General features: G+C 38.4%; 3 protein-coding genes across 12 annotated transcripts in view; 2 read left to right on the top strand and 1 right to left on the bottom strand.

Moving 5' to 3' along the window:
* Window positions 1-25,969, bottom strand: part of LOC135199317 (ras-related protein Rap-1b-like) — a 653,366-nt gene that overhangs the window by 279,030 nt on the left and 348,367 nt on the right. The gene's annotated exons all lie outside the window — the stretch shown is intronic.
* Window positions 23,258-24,058, top strand: LOC135197267 (uncharacterized). Its single transcript, XM_064224376.1, has one exon. It carries the CDS (start codon window positions 23,258-23,260, stop codon window positions 24,056-24,058), a length of 801 nt encoding a protein of 266 aa, XP_064080446.1.
* LOC135197260 (mucin-2-like) lies at window positions 24,055-25,713 on the top strand. The gene is made up of 2 exons (XM_064224361.1): window positions 24,055-24,601; window positions 24,743-25,713. Exons 1-2 carry the CDS (start codon window positions 24,055-24,057, stop codon window positions 25,711-25,713), a joined length of 1,518 nt encoding a protein of 505 aa, XP_064080431.1.

Here is a 25,969-nt window from a genome sequence, read left to right as displayed (position 1 = left end):
TTATGTCTTTTTCATGACTCAAAACTACAGCTGGTTTTGGATATAGGCGGAAACGTAAACGAATAAAAAAATACTTAGTTAAACAAAATGCTTAAAATTTGAAGACCACAGTTTTTCTTTCATTACTGGAATGTTACCTTATGAAACAAACAATTTCAAAGTTAAGTACTAAGAATTCCAACCTTACACCAAGTTGGAACTTCATTTCAGGAACTTGTCAACCCAGTAAATGATAAACACTGAATTTGATAAAAAAAAAAACACCTTCAACCCTAAATTATTTATTGATGAGCATACCTTTCAACAATAGGATTGCATCCTTGCAAGACCAAATAGTAGTGAATTCTAACTTACAATAAAGCAACACAGACCTTTTTTTACTAAAGAAAAAGCACGAATGTCAAACTTTCTCTACTAAAAAGCAAAAAATTTAATAAGGAGTCAACCGTAGACTACTGAAAAATAAGGCCTTTAATCCTCTGATACAAAAAAAAAATGAAATAAAAAAAACACTCTAGCCTCGTTATACTAAATGATAAGCATGAAATTTAATAACAGCAATCTAAACACTTAGCTTCTGTAAGCACTTGCTTTGATAAAGCATCTATAACCATGTCTTCCTGTGTAAGCACGAGCTTTAATAAAACACCCAAGACAAACATGATGCTTTGTATCCTGTTCAGGCAATTATTCTTGGGACTGGAGAATTATGTTTGCTTGAAGAAAACAAACGCCAGTTTTAATCATCAAAATTAAGTGTAGGCAAGATTTAGAGAACTAGACGTTAGTTTTTATGAAACTGTGAATTATGAAACAGTAAACTTAGTGCAATTCTGGGTCATTAAATTACCCAGATTTTGTATTTGGTAACTGTTAAAAGTATAAACATCAAAACAGTTTACCTTGGGTTTTTTTTAACACTCTTGAATCTCTCGTGCTTGCAAGTACGAGTTTACCTTCTTAACGCTTTACAAAATATATTTTTCACTATAGGTCAATTTTTCCGTTTTTCAATCTTCTTCAACGAATATACAAATGATTTCAACTGAAGTACGACAGAAGCTGGGCAAACATCTCTCACTACTTGTGTTGACGCTTGCGATGTTCGTCTCTGGTCAGTCTGAGAACAGTTTAGTTTTCTGCCTTAATATTCCTCCTAGAAAAGTTACGTTGCTTTCATCTACATCATCGCCATCATTCAAACCTTCTCAGCTGGATTTGAACCTGACAAGGGCCTTTGGGCCTTCTATTCAGGAAAAATATGTAATATTTCGTTATAAAAGTGGCCGGGATACAGCTGAAGTTTCTTGTTTTCCTTGTTTACTTTTATCTCCTTAGCAAAATAACAAAGAGGTAAGAGAGATTAATTATGTTCTTGTTCACTGTTTATCTGGACTATTCTTCGAACTTCCTTCTCTCCTCTTCGTTTGCCACGCTTTTAAAACCTCAAATCCATTTCCTAAGAAACTGTGCTCTGTGAATAATAATAATAATAATAATGGAAAAGTAAATCCACAATAATATGTCTGATCTTGTTATTTAAAATACAAAGCAGAAAGCTTTCGAAGACCTGCACGGTCTTCCTTGTCAATCTGAATACAATTATCAACAGTGACCATACAAGAACTTTGTTTTTTGACTCGTTTACAAGTAGTCTGTTTGATGATGTAGTTGGCTCTTCACGTTATCCCCTCGTTCTCCAACGGCAAACCAGCTAAACGCCTAATCTTCGAAGATCTAGGCGTTTAACTGGTTTGCCTGTGAGAACCGAGGGGATAACGTGAAGAGCCAACTACATCATCAAACAGGCTACTTGTAACGAGTCAAAAAACAAAGTTCTTGTATGGTCACTGTTAATAATTGTATTCAGATTGACAAGGAAAGACCGTGCAGGTCTTCGAAAGCGTCTGCTTTGTGTTTTAAATAACAAGATCAGACATATTATTGTGGATTTTACTTTTCCCATTTTATTTTATTAACTCATGTGATTATGAGGTTTCTTTGAATAATAATAATAATAATAATAATAATAATAATAATAATAATAATAATAATAATAATAATAATAATAATCTTCTTCACATTTGGACTTCCATACACTCAAATCAAATCCTAGGACGAACATCACAAAGGTGTGAGAGTAGATATTATTATTATTATTATTATTATTTTTTTTTTTTTTTTTTTTTTTTTTTTGCTCTATCACAGTCCTCCAATTCGACTGGGTGGTATTTATAGTGTGGGGGGTTTACCGGGTTGCATCCTGCCTCCTTAGGAGTCCATCACTCTTCTTACTATGTGTGCCGTTTCTAGGATCACACTCTTCTGCATGAGTCCTGGAGCTACTTCAGCCTCTAGTTTTTCTAGATTCCTTTTCAGGGATCTTGGGATCGTGCCTAGTGCTCCTATGATTATGGGTACGATTTCCACTGGCATATCCCATATCCTTCTTATTTCTATTTTCAGATCTTGATACTTATCCAATTTTTCCCTCTCTTTCTCTTCAACTCTGGTGCCATGGTATTGCGACATCAATGAGTGATACTTTCTTCTTGACTTTGTCAATCAACGTCACGTGGTCTGTTTGCACGTATCACCCTATCCGTTCTGATACCATAGTCCCCAGAGGATCTTTGCCTGATCGTTTCTATCACTCCTTCAGGTTGGTGCTCGTACCACTTATTACTGCAAGGTAGCTGATGTTTCTTGCACAGGCTCCAGTGGAGGGCTTTTTGCTACTGAATCATGCCTCTTTTTGTACTGGTTCTGCTGCAAGTGCCGGGCATTCACTTGCTATGTGGTTTATGGTTTCACTTTTCGTATTGCACTTCCTACATATGGGAGAGATGTTATTTCCGTCTATCGTACTTTGAACATATCTGGTTTCTTAGGGCCTGATCTTGTGCCGCTGTTATCATTCCTTCAGTTTCCCTTCTTTAGCTCTCCCCTCTGTAGCCATTGCCAATTGTCATCGCTGGCTAGTTCTTTAGTCTGTCTCATGTATGTCCGTGCATTGGTTTGTTGTGCCAGTCCTCCTGTTCTTTCTGTCTTTCTCCTGTCTCTGTATATTTCTGGGTCTTCGTACTACTTTTATTAGTCCTTCTTCCCATGCACTCTTTAGCCACTCGTCTTTCACTGGTTTTCAGATATTCCCCGCCCCAGTGCTCTGTTTTCGATGTTGACGCAGTCCTCTATACTTAGTAGTCCTCTCCCTCCTTCCTTTCGTGTTATGTATAGTCTGTCCGTATTTGCTCTTGGGTGTAGTGCTTTGTGTATTGTCATATGTTTCCTGGTTTTCTGATCTATGCTGCGAACGTTCTGCCTTCGTCCATTCCACTATTCCTGCGCTGTATCTGATTACTGGCACTGCCCATGTGTTTATGGCTTTTATCATATTTCCGGCGTTGAGTTTTGACTTGAGTATCGCCTTGAGTCTCTGCATATATTCTTTCCTGATCGTGTCCTTCATCTCTTGTGTTTTATATCTCCTCCTTCCATTATTCCCAGGTATTTGTATCCCTGTCTCATCTATGTGTTTGATGTTGCTCCCATCTGGTAGCTTTATCCCTTCAGTTTCTCGTTACTTTGGCCTTTTTGTATGTTGACTAAGGCGCATTTTTCTATTCCAAACTCCATCCTGATGTCCGCAGATACAATCCTTACAGTCTGGATTAGGGTATCTATTTCCTTGATGCTCTTACCATACAGCTTGATGTCGTCCATGAACATCAGAGTGGTTGATTCTGTTGCTCTTTTCTGAGTTGTACCCGGCATCCATCTTCTGTAGTACTTTTGTCATGGGAATCATGGCTACTACGAAGAGTAGTGGGGGACAGTGAGTCGCCCTGGAAGATCCCTCTCCTGATATTAACCTCTGCTAGTCTTATTCCAGAGCTTGTAAGTATTGTATTCCAGTTGCGCATTGTATTTTTGAGGAAGTCTGATGGTATTTTCCTCTGCCCCATATATTTTCAGGCATTCTATTAGCCATGTGTGTGGTATCATGTCGAAGGCTTTCTTATAGTCTATCCATGTCATGCTTAGGTTGGTTTTCTTCTCCTACTGTTCTTCATTACCATTTTGTCTATCAGGAGCTGGTCTTTTGTGCCCCTACACTTCCTTCTGCAGCCTTTCTGTTGGTGGGGGATGGTGTTTGTTTCCTAGGTAGTTGTATAGCCTTTCACTGATGATACCGTTAGTAACTTCCACATTATTGGTAGGCAGGTGATAGGCCTGTAGTTACTGGCTATATTTCCCTTACTCTTGTCTTTTTGTACTAAGGATGTTCTTCCTGTGGTCATCCATTTGGGTGCTTGGTGATTTGAGATACAATGCTGGAGTTGTTCTGCTATTCGTGGGTGTAGGGCCTTGAAGTTTTTGAGCCAGTACCATCCGGACTTCATCGGGACCTGGGGCTTTCCAGTTTGGGCATTTTCTTTAGTTGGTGTCTGACTGTGTCTGTCGTGATGTCTGTGAATCTTTGTTTTATTCTCTCTGTTTCTTCTTCCTTGACTTCCTGGAGCCATGTTGCAATGTTTTGTTTGTGTGATAACGGATTGCTCCATATGTTTCCCAGAGTTTCTTACTTGGTTCGGCATTCGGGAATTTCTGGGTGGTTGTCTTCCCCCTCTTAGTTGGCTGTATAGTCTTTTCTGGTTGGTTCCGAATAGTTATTATTATTATTATTATTATTGTTATTATTATATTATTATTATTATTATGAAATAAAGCTCTTCTCAGGCTTGTTTTCAGGAATTAATCCTGAAAAAAAGGTGAGTGTAGAAAGTCGCACTGCAATTAAGAAAAAGCAAGAGGCAACTCTTGGATAATTCTTCCTTTAAGTCAACCTACGTAGTCACAACCCCATTACCATGTTAATTCCTATGGAATTTGAATTTTCACAAATTATTCCATCTGTTGGAACAGGAGCTAACAAAATTAACTTTTCCGTTCCAATTTTGTATGTTGGGAGAAGATCCGGGACATGGAATGCATAATTACAAGTATGAATACATGAATGTGTAAAGTCCGTTAATGAAATTCTTTAGTGTTTTTGTACCTGAAAGGTGTAAGAAATCTATATACATACGTACATCACATACACAAGAATGCACAGAACTTTGTTGAAGACTATAAAAAAAAAAAAAAAAAAAAAAAAAAAAAAAAAAAAAAAAAAAAAGATTTATTTTTTTTGGGGGGGCGAGCAAAAAAAAAAAAAATTACGGGCTGCTCTATGAGAAAGAGCCCGTGCTGGCATAAGACGAGCTTAATCTAGAGCAACAACAAGGAAACAATTACATAAATGTACAGCATTTTATTCACGATAAAACCATAGCCGTCACAGAGAAAGCTTCCGCGAAAAAAATATATCACAGACGACACTCAGTGAACAATGTTCTAAACCTTTTAATAAAAGGGAAAATATTTCACGCCACCTGAATTTCCCCCACTGCGACTTCCAAAAAAACTGCCCTTCGACCGAACCCCATCCCTGTTCCCCTTACACGGACGCAAAACAAAGTGACCAATAAACGGAATTAAAAAACAAAAGGCCATTGAAGACCCCGCGACACCCGCTCCCTCTTCTGGGAAAGGGACACTATAATTCAGAGCATTTTTTAATAAAGTTGCAGGAGAAGACATCTTAGAAGGGGGAAGTTCCTTCTTAATTGTCATCTGGCGTCTTGCAACATTGTGTCTCACTAGGTAATTGCAATCAGTGATGATTACGTGTCGTTGGAGGGATAAAAATTCTAAAGGGGGCGGACTCCATTTCGTTTCTAAAAATAGAAGCTGAAATTAGCGTTCTGTTGCAGGGAGGCTGCGCTGACTCCTCTTTATTAAATAGGGATCTTGACCCTTGAATGTATACTGGCTGACTTTTGTATCGAGGAAAATTTTTGTTTGAATTCATTTTTGTTTAAAAAACTAAATTAATTTTTGTTTAATTCACTTTTGTTTAAAAAAACACTGAAATAATTTTTGTTTTAATTCATTTTTGTTTAAAAACTTTGAATTAATTTTTGTTTTAATTCATTTATGTTTTAATAAACCTCTTAATAAATTTTTGCTTAAAACTCTGAATTAATTTTTGTTTGAATTCATTTTTGTTTAAAAAACTGAATTAATTTTTGTTTAGAAATCTGAATTAATTTTTGTTTGAATTCACTTACGTTTAAAAAACTCTGAATTAATTTGTTTAAATTGAGTTAATTTTTGTTTGAATTCATTTCTGTTAAAAAAAACTGAATTAATTTTTGTTTGAATTCATTGTTGTTTAAAAAACTGAATTAATTTTTGTTTGAATTCATTGTTGTTTAAAAAACTGAATTAATTTTTGTTTAAAACTGAATTAATTTTTGTTTGAATTCATTTTTGTTTAAACTCTGAATTAATTTTTGTTTGAAACTGAATTAATTTTTGTTTTAATTAATTTTTGTTTAAAAAAACTGAATTGATTTTTGTGTAAAACTGAATTAATTTTTGTTTGAATTAATGTTTGTTTAAAAAACTCTTAATTATTTTTTGTTTAAAGGATTTCCTTCTCTGATATTCATTAATTATAAAAAAGTGAATGCATGTCTTGTTTTTTTTCGTATATAACGAGAAACCCATTGATAATAAACGCGTTAAATTAAGACATTGAACGAATAAATAAAAGGTGTCCATAAAGTCCAGTACCATTACAAGTATTTATTGTTCAGAATGGTACTGCGACTTTACGGACACCCTGTACAACGCCAATTTATTTCAAAATTGCTTTCTTTTTTATGTGACAGGTACCCGGGGATACAAAATGTCTATAGGAAACTTACTCTATTTAGATGCTGGCAATACTTTCTATTATGAAACAAAATGCAAATACACAAAATTTCATTAAGAAGTACGTTTAAGACAAAGCATAACGCTATCAGTAATTAAACAGGATAAAATCAAAATTCGAATAAAAAAATATTTCCACTAAACTGTATCTTGCATTAAATAAAAAAAAAATACTACGAACTTACTATATGCAGAATCAGATTTTCTGAGGAAAATCTTGACACTGAGGATAATACAATCAGACAGAATGGGCGAATTCTCCAGCCCGCAACTATGAGAGAGAGAGAGAGAGAGAGAGAGAGAGAGAGAGAGAGAGAGAGAGAGAAGCCTTAACCACAACTAAGCTCAACCACTGCGTAGTTAACAACGTCCAACAATAACAAGAAACTGATGACATCAAATTACCACACTTGCATTCAAGGGCCTGCAACCTGATTTGTTTTAGTTCACTAAACAATATAAACGTTAGAAAAAAAAGGTTTTTTTCCCTTTGTCAACATTCCCTTAAAATGATTATGATACATCTCATTACATCTTAAGTCGAAGCCTGAAATCATCATTCCTTGTCTTAAAGTGAATAAAAAAAAATATTTAACGACAAAATGATACCTCTCCATTGCACTCATAAAGACACATTATGCATCCTTTTTTAACTAAAAAAAAAAAACTTGGGTAGACATTACAAAATTCCATTTACTCAATACAGCAAAACACATCAGGATGAAATTTGGATAAATTCAGCTATTAAATTACAAAAAAACATTCGACTTTCACATATCGTAATTCTTCCTTGTTTACAACCCAGCTTTCAAAACAAAAGAGCATTGGGATTAAGTTCAAAGGTGGTTGTCAATATTTTGAAACCAATGATTTTGTGTAAAAATAATGATGGTGTAATATATATATATATATATATATATATATATATATATATATATATATATATATTATATATATATATATATTATATCACATACACGTTGACAACCATTAAAAAAAAAATCTAAACTTGTGTAGCATCACATGCGAAATATTCCCGAGGACAAATAGCCTCAATATCATCACGAGAACCTTTACATTCGAATGAAAGGCTCCAATCAAAAAGCGTGGGGGAACTGGATTTATATCCTTTCGGAGTTCTACAACACCCGGCAGTTAGTTGTTTACGGTTAACGGATGTACAACATCAGAAAAAATATTTTATTTTGCGAGTATTTTATACAGAATTATATACGTAATATATATATATATATATATATATATATATATATATATATAAATATCTATATAGAAATATATATGTTATATCATATATATATAGAATTATATCATATATATATATATATTTATATATACATACATACATATATATATATATTATATATATATATATATATATATATATATATATATATATATATATATATATATATATATATAGAGAGAGAGAGAGAGAGAGAGAGAGAGAGAGAGAGAGAGAGAGAGAGAGAGAGAGAACCATTTTTTGTTTGAATCCCACGAGTGTTTCCACAAAAACAAAACGAGAGAGGCCTTCATTTTGTATAAAAGTTTCCAATGAGAGAGAGAGAGAGAGAGAGAGAGAGAGAGAGAGAGAGAGAGAGAGAGATTTCCCTATTACTTTTTATTGTAATTCCCGGTGAAGCTAGGGCCGGTATAATCGGTGACAGCGCCGCTGATGGGGATAATTCATTTTTAAAAAAAGGTCTGAAAACGACAGATTAACGAAAATTAGTTACCCGTCGAGTGGTTTCACTACCGAGGTGGAAAGTAAAACTATAATTGCCAACTCAATTTTTCTTTTCTGCTATTCTGTCAGTTCTCAGTATTTTAAACGGTGACCTATTTAAAAATAATACGTACAAGAAATATTAATGTGATTCCCTCAGGCGTTATAATCATTTTAAGAATGTCAGTAACAGAAAATTCCAATTGCGGACTTTACTTGCATCCAGTTCTTGACAATTTCTCATACTTTTAATAGATAAAAATAAAAGTAACTACAGTAATATATTATAATATTATTTTTATTTTTCTAAAAAAAAATTATCTGCTTTGAACTAAAGTTTCACCATTTTTTTCAGTAAATGTATATATATATATATATATATATATATATATATATATATATATATATATATATATATATCAGCAATAAGTTACTAAATAGCACGTGACAAATATGTATATGTAGGCAGCACATGAAAGGTGACAAATTAAAGACCAGGTACTAAGCGCTTTCGTGTATTGCTTACACTTCTTCGTGGTACAAAGTAAAATAAATAAACAAGAGACATAAACAAGAAAAGTTCACAAAAAAGATCAAAAACATTGACACGCAAACCATCATTGCAAACTGTCACAACAAAACAAGTAAGAATACTTCTAAAAGTGCTTTAGAACTGAAACTGCAGTTAGTACAGCAGGCTGTTGCTAAAAGGTGACACTGTATTTCCCTACCATTTCATAAACAAGGTAATTAATTCAAAAAGAGCTGAACTCAGATTCATATATATATATATATATATATATATATATATATATATATATATATATATATATATATATATATATATATACAATTATATAATATATTCCTATATGCCCTCACACAACAATAACAGCCAATTTTAAGTCATTCGTATTTTGCTTAACACAAAAGCCCTTAGATCTTTTACATAGGATTCAACTCACGTTCGCAAGCTAAATCCTCAGTAGAAGATCGCCGGTTTGTATTTGTGCGGGAACAAATAAGTCATCCATATATATAAATACAAAGCGACCTTCGTGTGGAATTACCGTCGATCCTGGGACACCCACACAAAGAATAGAACATAGGTCAAGGACCTTTTGTAACTTAAAAGCAAAAGTTGACTGGATAACGAACTGGGATTCAACTGTGCTCTTCATCATCAAAGGCTCATGTAACTACAAAAGGAATTATTGTGTTAAAAGAAGAAGAAGAAAAACTTTGCGCTAATTTACAAAGCACAGAGTGACGTCTGTTACACCGAAGTCTACTACAGGGAAAACTACATTCTGGGCTATATAAGGAACTTATATTAGTAGCCAAGGGGGTAAATTTTAGGTTCATCTAAAAATCAGAAGTAAAAAATGTCTAAATATTACTACTCATAAAGGAGTGAAAAAAACTAAAGTGAGTTAATAAAGGATGGCTCTCCTGAAAACTTGCAACAAATAACAGTTTTTTTTTAATTTACTAACAATCAAAGCGAGTTTATTATAGACAAATTGTATCTACGCGCTTTTGGCAAATATTACATCACGGAAGTTGAAAAGCAGCGTTGACGCTTGTTCAGTCTCTAGCCAGAAATAATAATAATAATAATAATAATAATAATAATAATAATAATAATAATAATAATAATAATAATAATAATAAAAATAATAATTGGTATGAATTTACCTACACGAGTTCCCCCCCCCTCCCATGGCAAACTTGAGCTACAAAAAAATATCACGATTACGTTCCCTTAAAGAAGAAAAAACGTGTAAAAAAAAAAAAAAAAAAAAAAAAAAAAAAAAAAAAAAAACTTGCAGAAAACTTCGTGAAACAGCTGGCCCCAAAAAAACTCTCCCCGAGGGCTCACGAATTCGTGTCGTCTTTTATCATTTCCCTGGACAACCACAAAACGCTTAAACTTAAAAATGAAATAAAAAGTAACATCACATTCGAAGCCTCTCCCACACACACTTCTTTACTTTTAAAACTGACCCGAGCAAAATTCATTCTGCACTGAGAGAGAGAGAGAGAGAGAGAGAGAGAGAGAGAGAGAGAGAGAGAGAGAGAGAGAAACTTCTCTTTCAGACCACTATTCAAGAAGACACACTACACTATTCTAGAACAGAGAGAGAGAGAGAGAGAGAGAGAGAGAGAGAGAGAGAGAGAGAGAGAATTCTGATGAACCTTTTCTTTCAAACTACCACAGAGAGAGAGAGAGAGAGAGAGAGAGAGAGAGAGAGAGAGAGAGAGAGAGAGAGAGAGAGAGAGAGAAACTTCTGATAACTACCACTACACTAGTACTTTTCAATCTTTCTAATGCCAATAAAACAAAAATGACAAGCTATATAATTTACAGTTACAATATATTGTACTAAAAGATCATGCTAAAATCCACACGATTTCATTATAAGTATCAGGAAAAAAAATAAAATAAAAAAAATGAAGCTTGATAACACTAAACTCCTTCAAACCACAAAGACCCCTTAAAATCGCCAATCGAAATTCGGTGTTCAATATCTCATCCTTATTTGAATGTTAATGGCACGCATCTAACACAGCTGGTTATATTTGGGAGGACCAAACTTATATTAGCAATTCAATTAGTATATAATCATTTACAACTGTCAATCACCTTAAATACATACTGGCCTCGCCTAATTCATCACTCTAGCCAATGAATTTTGATGTGCTACAGACACAAGGGGTTTTGTATTCAATTCTCTATTCCATTCGGTACCTACCCATCCGGATCCATTATCTGGCATATTAATTTTCATGGTGGATATATATATATTATATATATATATTATAATATATATAGATATATATATATATATATGTGTGTGTGTGTATATATATATAATAATATATATATATATATATATAATATATATATATTATATATATATATGTGGGTGGTGGGTGTGTGTGTGCGCGTGTGTGTGTATATATATAATACTTAAAGAACAAGACCAAAAACTGTAGTAGTCTTGTTCTTGTGCAGGTAGGTTGCGCTATGTAAAAGCATTTAATACTTTAGCTAAGAAATCAAATTAATTTATACGTGAACTGAATCAAAAATATCACAGACGCTAACAACTCGTTATCAGTCTTATTCGGCAGGTCTAAACAGTTCTACGTATCACCATTTTTTAGAAGAAAGTACTAATTCGGTTATTCAGTGTAGAAGCATTCTAGATTTAATAACTAAAACGGTTTAAAAATTCCATCTGGCTACAATCGCTTCCATCACCAGATTGAATTGAGAATAAAACTGTTAATGAAAATTATCGATGCAACGGACACTAGTAATTAATGTGCTCTCTCTCTCTCTCTCTCTCCCCTTTAATAATAGCTTATCCTCTCATAACAAAACAACGTGCACTAAAGTGGAAACAAATCTCTCTCTCTCTCTCTCTCTCTCTCTCTCTCTCTCTCTCCTCTCTCTATTGAATTAACAGCTTATCCTCTCATAACAAAATACGTACACTAAAGTGGTAACAAAACTCTCTCTCTCTCTCTCTCTCTCTCTCTCTCTCACAAATATATCCAAGTGCCATAAATTCAGCCTCCTTTACATTCCCCCAAACCACACTCCCCCCACCCCTGCACCATCTCGAAACGTTCCCGAAACAAGGGGTACTAGTACTACATAGCAGCGCCAGGGTCCTCATGAATGTTTCATAAGCTACCCATAAAATATGGCAGCAATAAAACACGAGGGGGCATTCCGTCGTCCGTCGGGAAACAAGCCAAGAGGGGGGGCCATTTGCACGTCAAATGAGGCCAAAGTTCAATACCATAAAAGCACATCGCGGCTCCTCCTCCCCCTCCGTTTGTTCCTCAAAAATTCGACTCATGGTTGGGACTTCTCTCTCTCTCTCTCTCTCTCTCTCTCTCTCTCTCTCTCTCTCTCTCTCTCTCTCTCTCTCTCTCTCTCTCTCTATCGCCCTCCCCCTCTCTCTGCACTCATGGCCCATCCCCCTCTCCCTCCCTCCCACCTCTCGGCAGAAGTGATGCAAACTTAGGGCAGTGTTAATGAATTAATTATATTTTACCGTCGTCTAACTCACTGTTTAATAATAAGTACCACTACTACTACTACTACTACTACTACTACTACTACTTTACCATACTCCGTCCACACCGCTGAAAAACAGTGACCAAGAGTGACCAATAGACTACTTCCAAATTTTTTTCTCTTACTAAACTAACCAGAATTTTTTTCCTTTATTGAAATATCCAATGCACAAAATACATTATTCTTTGATTACAATTTTGTATTTAGGAACTTCCAGGAAGATCAGTTAAGGTATATGGTACATCTCTCTCTCTCTCTCTCTCTCTCTCTCTCTCTCTCTCTCAGCACCAGCTAACGAGTAAAAAGAAATCAAACACCAATTCTTGCATATGCAAAAAACTATGGCAAAAATCAAGCTCACACGCGTTAACATTCTCAAACTAACGAGAGATCTAATTTTAATTACTGGTGTTAAACGAGAGACTAGAAACATTTACGATAGAGAGAGAGAGAGAGAGAGAGAGAGAGAGAGAGAGAGAGAGAGATTCTTGTCTGCCCAAAAGCGAATTAGAGATTATTTTAATATTAAAATGGAAATGACTGATATAGAGTAGTAGAACTAGCTTGATATCACCAGATATCTCCCAGAGCATTCGAGGCGATTCGCTAATCTCTCGGCAGCAATTGAATGAGGCCCTGGTAGTAGTACCTCCTGATGCATTTAGATTGATAACTGATAACCAACATTCGGCCATCAACGAGATTATGGGTGCTCATGCTCCCACGAGTTATCAACGTGAAAAATATCAAAGTGGATTTCAGAATGGTCAGCGATGATCTGACAGTTCCAGAGTGCAACTGGGATTAGTAAGCAGTATTCAGGTTGTAACTTGTTTGTTTGTTTGTTTGTGTGCGTAACTTGTTTGTTTGTTTGTTTGTGTGCATGTTGTTTTTACGTTGCATGGAACCAGTGGTTATTCAACAACGGGACCAACAGTTTTAAGCGACTTCCGAAAAAAGTCGAGAGTGAACTTCTATCACCAGAAATACACATCTCTTACACCTCAATGGAATCCCCGAGAATCGAACTCGCGACCACCGAGGTGGTACGCCAACACCATACCGACCACGCCACTGAGGAGCTTTTCAGGGTGTAACAGAGGTTAAATAACTAAGTATTCAGGGTGTAACTTCCAATGATCACATATACTGGTTCCGAGTGGATAACGAAAAATGACACATTCGGTAATTTTTCGAAATGATGTACTACTTCTTGAAGAGGTTTCGCAATAACGGTTCGAAAATTCGCCTCTCTCTCTCTCTCTCTCTCTCTCTCTCTCTCTCTCTCTCTCTCTCTCTCTCTCTGGTAACAGTCAATGACACTTCATCCAAAATTGTGATTCGAGCAAGGACTATTCATCAGTATACTGACTTCGGTTTGACTTGCGTAATCTAATTTTCCTTCGTATGATCTTATCCACCGGCGCTGTCTTATAAAAGGGAGACACACACACACACACACACACACAAATAGCTTGGCAATATTAATTATCAAGCTATACATCTCATACACAAATCTTTATATATAATATATTATATATATATATATATATATATATATATATATATATATATATATATATATATATATAAAGAGAAGAGAAAGAGAGAGAGAGAGAGAGAGAGACGAGAGGAGAGAGACGAGAGAGAGAGAGAGAGAGAGAGAGATTTTGAAGAGACATGAATGCGTCATGATGTTTTTAATATTGTATTACAACTTCCATTATTTTATTTACTTCTATAAAAAATACATAACATAAGGACTAATAGATAGATACATTTTGTTACATGAATATATTTATAATACTGAATTACAACTTCTATTATTTTATCTGCTTCTAAAAAAAACATTACATGAGGACTAATAGATAGATTTTGTGTTGCATGAATGTATTCATAACATTGAATTACAACTTCCATTATTTTATCTACTTCTAAACAGATACATTACACGAGGACTAAAAAAAATTACACGGAGAAAAAAAAAAAAAAGTTAAATCATTCCACCCGAAACGGAAGGTTTCTCCCGTACTTTTCAATACACACATTTGCCCTTACAAATTTCATTAGGTCGTTCAGTGGCTAAATGGTGAATTTTACGGCTTTTACAAGTCCTTTTTATGATACCAGGCCAGTTCTTCCCATTAGGAATCCCTAGGGTTGGTTTTACACCCACGACAAAAAAAAAAAAAAAAAAAAAAAAGAGAGAGGGGGGGTGTAGCTATTTATTAGGCACATTTCACCAGCCAACCCCCTTCCCCCCTTACCTCCAACAAAAGCCAGATTACACTACAATGGATGCCCAATACGGTATTCTGGTTCCTCCCTCTCTCACTATGTGTATGCGTGTATGCATTTATAAATGAAAATTTTCTTGACATATATATATATATATATATATATCTATATATTATTTCTTTATATATAAGAGTATATATAATATATATATATTATATATTATAACGCATAAGAAACACGACCACATATATACCACCGATATTCAATTTAATATATACATACATACCATATACACAACACCAACACACATATTAAATATTATATAATATATATTATATAATAGACACAAATAATAAATATATATCATATATCTATATATATATATATATATATATTATATATATACAAACACGTAACTGACCCCTTATTGGAATATATTAGCATTTAGAATTTCTCTCTCTCTCTCTCCCTCTCTCTCTCCTCTCTCTCTCTCTTCTCTCTCTCTCTCAGCTGATATTCATTAGTTTTCTAAATGCATAAAAATAAAAGTTAAAACTCCACTTCTGCTAAATTCACACATTATTGATGAAATAAAATATATATTCAGGATATAAAAGTTTTCGAATAGATATGATCAACATTTATGAACGTTGATCAAACGGTTTTAAATAAACCATTTTCGGCCTTCATGAATTGGGAACGATGATTTAATTGAGAGAGAAAAAAAAGTCCTTTTTCTGACTAGCTTCTGTCTTTTTCTTGTGTTTTATTTGTAGCTATAAAAACTTCATCTTAAAACTATATAGTACAAGGCATCTGTCATAATAACAATCGAATAACATATAAATTTACCGTTATTGTCTTACTATCATTTTAGTCATAGGGGAAGGCTAAAAAAACAAAACCCTCACTGTTAAATTTGGGAAGAAATGGCCTTCTGCCAACCAAAGCTACACGCGCAAAAAAAAAAAAAAAAAAAAAAAAAAAAAAAAAAAAAAAAAAAATCTGGTTACAAACAATTTCTATTATTATTACCGTCAAATAGTTTTCATTCACGAGATAATTAATAAAAATTAAAGCTCCTAAGTTACTAGGTTTTTCAAAGTGAACAGCTTCGTGTAAATTCAGCGCAAAACGTATCGCTAAGCGGCCATATGCATCTATTTTCAATTTTGGATTACCAAGTTATAACTGTCCCTCACCCCCCACCTCCCTCTCTCTCTCTCTCTCTCTCTCTCTCTCTCTCTCTCTCTAATATAGCTCTCTCTCTCTCTCTCTCTCTCTCTCAACACCGTGCACAGAAAATTATTAGCCTCCGAAACGGTACTGTAAACTGCAAAGCAACACATTCCATCCTGAGAGGCCAAATTAAACCTAAAAGCAGAGGTGGTTTATGAAGAATAGGCTACACCCACATTTACATAAATACGAAGAATTGAGAGAGAGAGAGAGAGAGAGAGAGAGGGGGGGGGGGCGGTTTGGCAGGGGGAATCAAGATTTGAACGCAATGAATAGTAAAAACGTAACAGCAAGGTCCTACCTACAGCTTTTTGTGGATAGCGAACCACATTATTTCGAGAAATTCATTTCTAATCACCAAAAACAAATTCCTATGTTTCCACGCTGACAGAGCAGGGAATCGAACTCGGGACTACCGAATCAGTAGGAGAGTACGTAAACCACTCGTCCAACAAAGAACTACGCAATTCACTAAACCGACATTTGAACCTTACTGGAAGATGTTAAAAACCAAGAGTTTTCATATGAGTCAGTAAGAGGCACTAGCAACAGAAATTACATCTATTGTTAAATTTTCCTTCCTTCCGACTTACAACTTTCCATTCTCCAAGACTTCGCTTGCCTTTAAACTTTCTAAATCTTCAAAATCCTTCAAAAGTCCTCTAGATGGCTTCCATTGCTTTCTACTTACCCTGGCTAAGCTAAAAGGAATTCACTCCATCGCCCACTGCCCTATCATCATCATCAGACATATCTCAGGTGAATGGTGAATTTCCCATTCAAATATCTAACAAAACCAAGAACAAGAAAACTCATAAAACAAACCCCTTTTAAGTTGAAATACTATGGTCAAGGCCAACGCGAGGCAAAAAAAAAAAAATCTAAATCACTAAACAACGTTCAGTGGGCCTAGAATAGCTACCAACTATGTCTCTTCCTCTTCTCGTTAGGAATTTATTTTCCTTTGAGGGAAATGCCTTACGGAAGCTGAGAGAATCTTACGTCATCTTTCCAGCAGAAAAATACTAAAAATAAATAGCAAGGAAAAACAAAAGCTCGCAAGACCAATCTGGATTAGCTGCCCAGTGCCCATCTCTCTCTCTCTCTCTCTCTCTCTCTCTCTCTCTCTCTCTCTCTCTCTGCATTCTTTTTATGTAAGACCTTTCGCGTGGTAACTTTTTACTGCGCCTTACCTGTTATTTGCAACTTTATTGGCCGACAAATGAGAAGGTACACAGAGTATAAGGGAAAAAAAGATAGAGAGGAGTAGGGACATCAGGGAGAGAAGGAGGGAGGGATGCTTAAGGAAGGGGAAGAGGGGGAATGAAGGGAGGGAGGCATGAGAGGGAGAGAGGGAGAAGAGGGGGACTTAAAGAGAATTTAAGGGAAAAAATGTTAGGTATGTAATGACTAAATGGGAGGTCTTCTTTTAAGTGTCCTACGATAGATTTATTTCAAGTTTGATTTACGGTGGCATTTGCATTCTCTCTCTCTCTCTCTCTCTCTCTCTCTCTCTTCTCTCTCTCTCTCTCTCTTTGGTAAGTGGGGACAAGACGAAATATCATAAAATATAGCAAGTAGACTCTCAAACTATAAATTACACACACATACATTTACACAACTGAAACAGATGTCACCGTTCAAAGTTGGTCCCAATGCCACATAATTTGAAACATTTACAGTAATCGATAAAAAATTAATTAGCTTCTCATAATCGAAACCGTGCGAGTTCCATTAAAAAAATTTAAAGTCACATAAAGGCTATGATTAGAATAAATACATCATTTTAAACTTTTTTCATCCATAAAGACCAAAGTGACTTCAGAGAAAGGCAGCAACAAAAATCGCAGATAACTTGAACCACTTAGCTTCTAAATCAGAATATTTTTCATGTCTTCTTTTTTCGACCTTAATAATCCCATCACTGGAATCTTTGTTTGTATATTTGTTTGATCGGTGTTTTTACGTTGCATGGAACCAGTGGTTATTCAGCAACGGGACCAACGGCTTTACGTGACTTCCGAACCACATCGAGACTGAACTTCTATCACTAGAAATACACATCTCTCACTCCTCAAAGGAATGCCCGAGAATCGAACTCGCGGCCACCGAGGTGGCACGCCAACTACATACCGATCACGCCATTGAGGCGCTCATCACTGGAATGTGCTTAGCTCTTTTGGTGGGTACCACTTTCTCTCTTCTTATGACATGGCCATAGTATCTCAAAATATTTTTTATACAATGTTAGTTTAATTTTTTTTTATCCCAGTATATATCTTATACACTAAACCCCTTGAACAGATATAAAAAAAATATAAAACCTTCAAAATTTTAATTCACAAAAGTTCTAGCTTCTAAAATATCTCATTAACCAAACTATCGAAAACCGAAAGTACTCCAACCCACAATTTCGCTTAACGTCTCATATGTTCGGAAAACATCGTACTTTTGATAACTCTTGGATACGATCACTGGATATAGTTTCAGAGATAATTAAGTACCCGGAGGACATTCATTAAAAAAAAAGGGTCTTAAGCGTCTCTCTCTCTCTCTCTCTCTCTCTCTCTCTCTCTCTCTCTCTCTCTCAATTTCATTTTAATGGTATGCCTAAGGGTGTCATGACATGTACCACTTTTTTCAACACCGCTGAACAAATTGAAAGTTCAGATCGCAATATAATACGAAAAAACTTAACAGTAAACCTAATGAGTCTTTGTAATTGCATGACTTTTTCCCTTTTGAAAAACGACACATAAAGGTCACAACAGCAGTCAACTATTATTATTATTCATAAAAATCTCATGATCGCATGAGTCACTGAAATGCAGAAACGCACAGAGGTGTAAATGGAAATATACATTAGAAATATACAAAAAGTGAGCTATCGAGACACTGCTCGATTCTCCTGCTCAATCAGACTGAGAAGAATCACTGAGCAGGTTCTCGAAAGGCCTCGCTTGCATATTATAATTACAATGTATATTTCCATCTACACCACGGTGGAATTCTTCACCATCATTATCATGGTAACAATGAGAATTCTTCAAAAGATACAGACTGGACCAAGAACGAGTCTTGACGCCCGAAGATGCCCGCAACTTTAACGATCAGAACCAACCATCAAACTACCTGCCACCTATCATTAAACCGCAGACAACTCGTTCCAGCCCATAGTACCCGAATTACTCCTACCAATTCTTTTTACCCCACATCCTCATTACCATGCCATATTCGCAGCTTCTCTCTCCTCTTTCAAAGAAGCCTCTTCGGACCAAAACGCTATTACCTCAACCGCAAGTTGAAAGTTGTCCCGTCCACCACTTCCTCCCATTAGTTTTCTTGACGTCTGTGTTACACACGCCGATTGAAATGCAGGTGGATGGGCGAATCCTCGATTCCAGTGTAGCAAATGCACCTCGATTTAGCAGACAGTGAACAATAAATGTGGAAACTGCTGCCTTGCAGGTGGACTCTTTAGTAAAAGGCTAGGCACACCACTAATAACTGTGGTTGATTACAGCCAAGGCATGTGGTCGTATAAACCCCTCTGTCAAAAAATAAACCATGACTGATGTTGTGAGGAAGGCAGAAGAGATGGCGCATCAGGCAACCGACCCCTTAATGTAGGGATAACGGTGGGAAAGAGGAAGGACTGGTTATGGAAGGGAATGTAAAATTCAGACCAAAGACCAACCGCTGGAACCTATGAGGTCGTTCAGCGCTGAAAAGGATATTGAGAGTTAAATGTCTTTAAATGTGAAACGAGAGGAAAATTTTTATACATTTAAGCTTTTATTCTTTAAGGACTAAGTTTAAAAAATACATTTTGAATATATTGTGTTTAAGGTAATTTTTTCAGTATCAAAGCTTAATTACCATAATTTAAAGCAAAGTTATCAATGTTTTTTTTAATACAAAGAAAGCTGTAGTTATATTCAGTGTGGCCTGGATAGAGATGCCAGATAGCGCCATTTGACCACGTTGTCAAACAAAAAACCGCAAAACGGCAACACTGCTCTGAACTTTAAGGGTCCTAGTGTCAAGAAATCTCATTTAATTAAATGGCGCTATGTGGCATCTCTATCCAGGCCACACTGAATATAACTACAGCTTTCTTTGTATTAAAAAAAACATTGATAACTTTGCTTTAAATTATGGTAATTAAGCTTTGATACTGAAAAAATTACCATAAACACATATATTCAAAAGGTATTTTTTATACTTAATCCTTAAAAATAAAAGTTTAAATGTATAAAAATTTGTAAAATCAAATCGAATATCCATCTCCTACTGATAGTCGACTTTGACAATTACGGAGGCAAATTATGTGGATGCAATTGCATTGGCAACACTGACGTTTAGTAGTTTACACACACTGGTCAAGGAGGTAACAGAGAGACTAAGAATATTCTTTAGAGAATTGTGCCTTCGTAAAACCTGCCAATTAAGCGGGTCTTTCCAACGAAAACCAGGACCCACTTGGGCCATGGGTAAAACATGCCCTGCTCATTCTTCCCTAAAATGAACTTGCCCAGCGCACATTATTCACACTTGGAAATTGTGGGGTGATTCCCAGATTCACGTATTTTTATTTATGTAAAGAAGCATTCGCTAAACCTGGCTTTATCTTATTTAAAAAAAATTCTCTTGATTTTCAGGATTAGAACATCAAATATTTGTCCTAGTGTACTCATGATGTTCCACTTTTATAAGTATGTAGTTGTCAAAACGCTGATATCAATGGAACTAACCAATACCAAAGTGTCACAGTATCACATGTGTAAAGTTTATTGTTATATCAGTATTTTGTTCAATAAATTGTTGAGGCGAAATTTTCTGACAAGACATCGTTATAAACTATGCTCTCAATATTCAACGAAGAAACCAATAGTCACTTTTCAAAGAAAAAAACATTCAACAGAACAGAAAAAAGACAATTAAAATAATTTAACCGAGAAATAGCACCTTTCAATACAATTACCAAAGGAACGAAAACTGTGGAAAATTATAATAAAAATTAAGCTAAAATTCTACCATCTGTTGAGAAAACGCCGACCTTTCACCTTTCGGCGATTACATCGGAACGAATTTATGGGAAAACTCAAAAATATAATAAAAAGGAAAACGCGAACCCCAGCATCTATCATCAATTGTTGAATGTATGAGGAACGACCCTTCACCTTTTCGGTAATAATAAATCCTTTAAAAGGACTTTCATAAAAAATGTGTATATTCTAAGAATGGAGAGGTGAAGCCGGGTATGGAAGAAAAAACCTTATGCTACTGAACCTTTTCGTGGAATTTATTTATTATTATTAGTTTTTTAACATGAAAAATACCAGATTAACTGTTATACAGTCCTGATATTCCTTGTGCTTAGTTTAATAAATTTAACTAAACACACGGACGGGTATTACTACGGCCACAAAACTGGCAAGAAAATAAGTACATGAAGCAGGCCTATAAAATTTTTACAGATACGAACTACGAATACAAAACCATTATACAGGAAAACGAACAAAAACAATTATACACAACAACAAAAACTACTACAAGGTAACACGCGAGACTAGAATAACCAAACCGGATACACGACACCAGCTTGGACTGTTAGATGTTACTGAACACACAGTCACCAGATTGGTTACTGGCATTGCGGAGAAACGAACCTCACATTTTGGACGATGGGAGAGGGCAAGATCCGTAGCGAAAGACAAAGAGTTAAGAAAAAAACATTAAACATTCATAAGGTCAAGTCAGGACGTGTGAAACAAAATCGAAAGGAAAATGAGTGGACGGCAAAAAGGGAGGGAAATTAAAGGCCGCCGCCCCTAACAAACCTGGAAAGGTTAACAAAACCCAAAAGGTAAATACAGGAGATGGGATGGCACAGCCCCGAGATAGAATAGGCGACAGGAAAACTCACAAAATCGAAGGGTTCAGGATGAAACACGCCCCCTGGACACACGACACTGAAGGCAAACGTGAAGTGAGACACCAGACCCCTGAGAGAGAGAGAGAGAGAGAGAGAGAGAGAGAAGAGAGAGAGAGATGGGTAATTCGACACTCGTCAGCATCGTAACATGAGAGATGAGAATCAAAATTTCCCTTACTTCGACATGCTGCAAGAGAGAAAAGTTGCGGTGTCTTGCAGTCTTACAATGAGAGAGAGAGAGAGAGAGAGAGAGAGAGAGAGAGAGAGAGAATTTTAATATGGTAAACGCCATGTTTTCATCGTTACGTCATTATTCACATCAATGAACATAAATTCCCTACCAGACTATTTTGCAAAAGAGGGGAAGTTTGATACTAAGCCGAAAATTACAAACAATTGCCAAAGGGACAGGAAAAATTACGAAATAACAAACCACAAAGTTACTGAAGTTCTGCATCAACTTTTGTATCCCATCCGCTTGGTGAAGTGGTGGTGATTTTTCTTATTCTGGCCTTGTGAAGGGAAACTCTCTGGTACTTCGTGGAAAACAAGTAATGAAATACTCCGTCAGTATTGGACCTGGTCAGGAGTGCCTGTTTCTGAACAAAAAGTAATATCTAACATGGGCGACAACATTCCACCTGGTGTGCCTTCACGCCACTTCCACCCGCGACCGGTCAATGCGACCCTTCCATCTATGACCGTTCCACCCGCGGCAGTTCCACCAACGACCATTCTACATGACTGTTCCACCTGCGGCTGTTCAATGCAGCCCTTCCACCTACGACGTTTGCTCCCGAGACCATTCCACCTGCGGCCCTTACGCCTGCGACCGTTCCACCCGTGGCCCTTCCACCTGCAACTATTCCGCCCCCGGCCCTTCCATCCGAGACCGTCCCACGTGGCCCTTCCACCAGCGACCGTTCCTACTGCTACCATTCCACCCGCGACAGTCCCATATGGCCCATTCACCTGCTGCTGTTCCACCCATGGCTGTCCGACACAGCCCTTCCACCCGTGAACATTCCTCCCACAACTGTTCCACCCGCAGCCCTTACACCTGCGACCATCCTACTGCCACCGTTCCACCTGCGACAGTCCCACATGGCTCTTCCACCCGCTGCTGTTCCACCCACGACCGTTCCACCTGTGGCTGTTCCACGTGGCCCCTCCAACCATGACTGTTCCACCAGTGACCAGTCCACCTGTGGCCCTTCCACCAGTGTCCATTCCACCCGCAGCAGTTCTACCTGCGACTATTCCACCCACTGCCCTTTCACCGCCGATCGTTCCACCCACAGGCTTTCCACCAAAGACCGTTCCACCCGCAACCGATCCACATGACTGTTCCACCTGCCACCCTTCCACTCTCGACAGTTCCACATGGCCCTTCCACCCGCAACCGATCCACACGGCTGTCCACCCACGACCATTCCACCCGCGGCCCTTCCACCGCAACCTTTCCACCCATGGGCCTTCCGCCTATGGCCACTCTACGCAGCCTTTCCACCCGCAACCATTCCTCCCACCACCGTTCCACCCACAGATGTTCCACCCGCGACCTTTCCACATGTGGGCCTTCCGCCAATGGCCATTCTACGCAGTCTTTCCACCTGCTACCATTCCTCCAACCACCATTCCACCCGCGGCCGTTCTACCCGGCCCTTCCATCCGCGGCCCTTCGACGCAGCCCTTCCACCCGCGACCGATCCACACGGCCGTTCCACCACCGACCATTCCACCCACGACCGTTCCACCCATGGCCGTTCTATGTAGCCTTTCCACCCCTGACCATTCCTCCCGCCACCATTTCACTTGCAGCTGTTCAACCCACCCGTTCCACACGACCCTTCCACCTGCAGGCGATCCACATGGCCGTTCCACCAGCAACCATTCCACCCATGGCCGGTCTACGTGGCCTTTCCTCCCTCGACCATTCCTTCCGCAACCATTCTACCCATGGCCGTTACACCCATGACCATTCCTCACGCGACCTTTCCAACCGGGACCATTGCACCCGCAGCCCTTCCACCCATAACTCTTCTCCCACCACCATTCCATCTGGCCCTTCCACCCACGACCATTCTACCCGGGCCTTCCACTCGCGATCGTTCCTCCTGCCACCATTCCACTCGGCCCTTCCACCTGCGGCCGTTCCACGCAGCCCTTCCATCCACGACCATTCTTCCCAGCATTGTTCCACCCACAGCCCTTATGCCCGTAACCATCCCATGTGGCCCATCCACCCACAACTGTTCCACTCAGGGCCATTCCTCCCTCCACATTCCATCTGCAGCTGTTCCATCCCCGGCCCTTCCACCTGCGACCATTCCACCCGCAACTCTTCCACTCACAACCGTTCCACCTGCAATCCTTCGACCTATGACCAGTCCACCTGCAGCCATTCCAAATGGCAGCCCTTCCACCCACGACCATTCCTCTTTCCACCGTGCCACCCAGGGCCTTCCACCCGCCATCATCCCACATGGCCCTTCCACCCACGACCATTCCTCCATCCACCGTGCCACCCAGGGCCATTCCACCTGCCATCATCCTACACTGCCCTTCCACCCAGAGCCATTCCACCCGTGACCGTTCCTCCCGCAACCGTTTGACCCGGGCTCATTGCACCGGCCACCATTCCACCCGCCATCGTCCCAAGTGGCTCTTCCACCCACGACTGGTCCACCTGCAGCCATTCCAAACGTGGCCCTTCCACCCACTACCATTCCTCCAGCCACTGTTTCACCTGCGGTCCTTCCATCCACGACCATTCCTCCCACCACCGTTCCAGCCACCATTTTCCCATATGGACCTTCCATCCATGACCCATTCAGCCCAACTGTTCCAAACTGCGGCCCTTCCACCCAGGGCCATTCCACCCACCACCATTCTTCCCGCAACCGTTTCACCAGCAGCCGTTTCACCCTGGCTTGTTCCACCGGCTACCGTTCCACCTGCCATCGTCCCACGTGGCTCTTCCACCAACAAATGTTCCACCCGGGGCCGTTCCAAACTGCAGCCCTTCCACCCGCAACCATACCACCCGTGACCATTCCACCCGCCACCATCCCACATGGCCCTTCCACCCACGACCCGTTCAGCCGCGGCTGTTCCAAACCATGGCCCTTCCTCCCAGGGCCATTCCTCTCACAAACGTTTCACCCGGGCTCATTCCGCTGGCCACCATTCCACCCGCCATCGTCCCATATGGCTCTTCCACCCATGACCGGTCCACCTGCGGCCATTCCAAACCAAAGCCCTTCCACCCACTACCATTCCTCCCGCCACTGTTTCACCTGCAGTCCTTTCACCCGCCATGGTCCCACGTGGCCCTTCCACCCACGACTGTTCCATCCGGGGCCATTCCAAACCGCAGCCCTTCCACCAGCAACCATTCCACCCACCATCGTTCCACCCGGGGCTGTTCCACCCGCCATCGTCCCACATGGCCCTTCCACCCACGACCCTTTCAGCCGCGGCTGTTCCAAACCGCAGCCCTTCCACCCGCGACCATTCCACCCACCACGTTCCACCCGGGGCTGTTTCACCCACCATCGTCCCACGTGGCCCTTCCACTCACGACCGGTCCACCCGCGCCCGTTCCACTCACAATGTGCATATAACTTATAAGGGAATGTTCATTCAATTGGGCTAAAACACGAATAGTAAAACCAGTGAAATGTAAAAATACAAAATTTGACCAAAATAAAATATGGGCAAGGCTATCGCTCTTTGATCATTTTTATGCTCATTGATAAACCAAACGAATCAGATTTTTTTTCTTTTAAATGAATTTCAACGTCGCAAAATATTTATAAGTAAATGAGAGCGAACGAACTGCTGATTAAAGAAATTCACAAGGAAAAAAGTTTTCGTGAACTAATTC

The sequence above is a fragment of the Macrobrachium nipponense genome, chromosome 23 (assembly GCF_015104395.2).
Source record: "Macrobrachium nipponense isolate FS-2020 chromosome 23, ASM1510439v2, whole genome shotgun sequence".
Classification (NCBI taxonomy): Eukaryota; Metazoa; Arthropoda; class Malacostraca; order Decapoda; family Palaemonidae; genus Macrobrachium; species Macrobrachium nipponense.
The sequence above is the reverse complement of the archived record's forward strand: the minus strand, read 5'-3'. Positions and strand labels throughout refer to the sequence as shown.

Excerpts from the sequence above, each read along its gene's own strand:
- LOC135197267 (XM_064224376.1), top strand. The coding sequence starts at position 23,258 with ATGACTGTTCCACCAGTGACCAGTCCACCTGTGGCCCTTCCACCAGTG.
- LOC135197260 (XM_064224361.1), top strand. The coding sequence starts at position 24,055 with ATGACCATTCCTCACGCGACCTTTCCAACCGGGACCATTGCACCCGCA. Across the intron at positions 24,602-24,742 it reads CGACCATTCCTCCATCCACC|TGGCTCTTCCACCCACGACT; the intron begins GTGCCACCCAGG and ends CATCGTCCCAAG.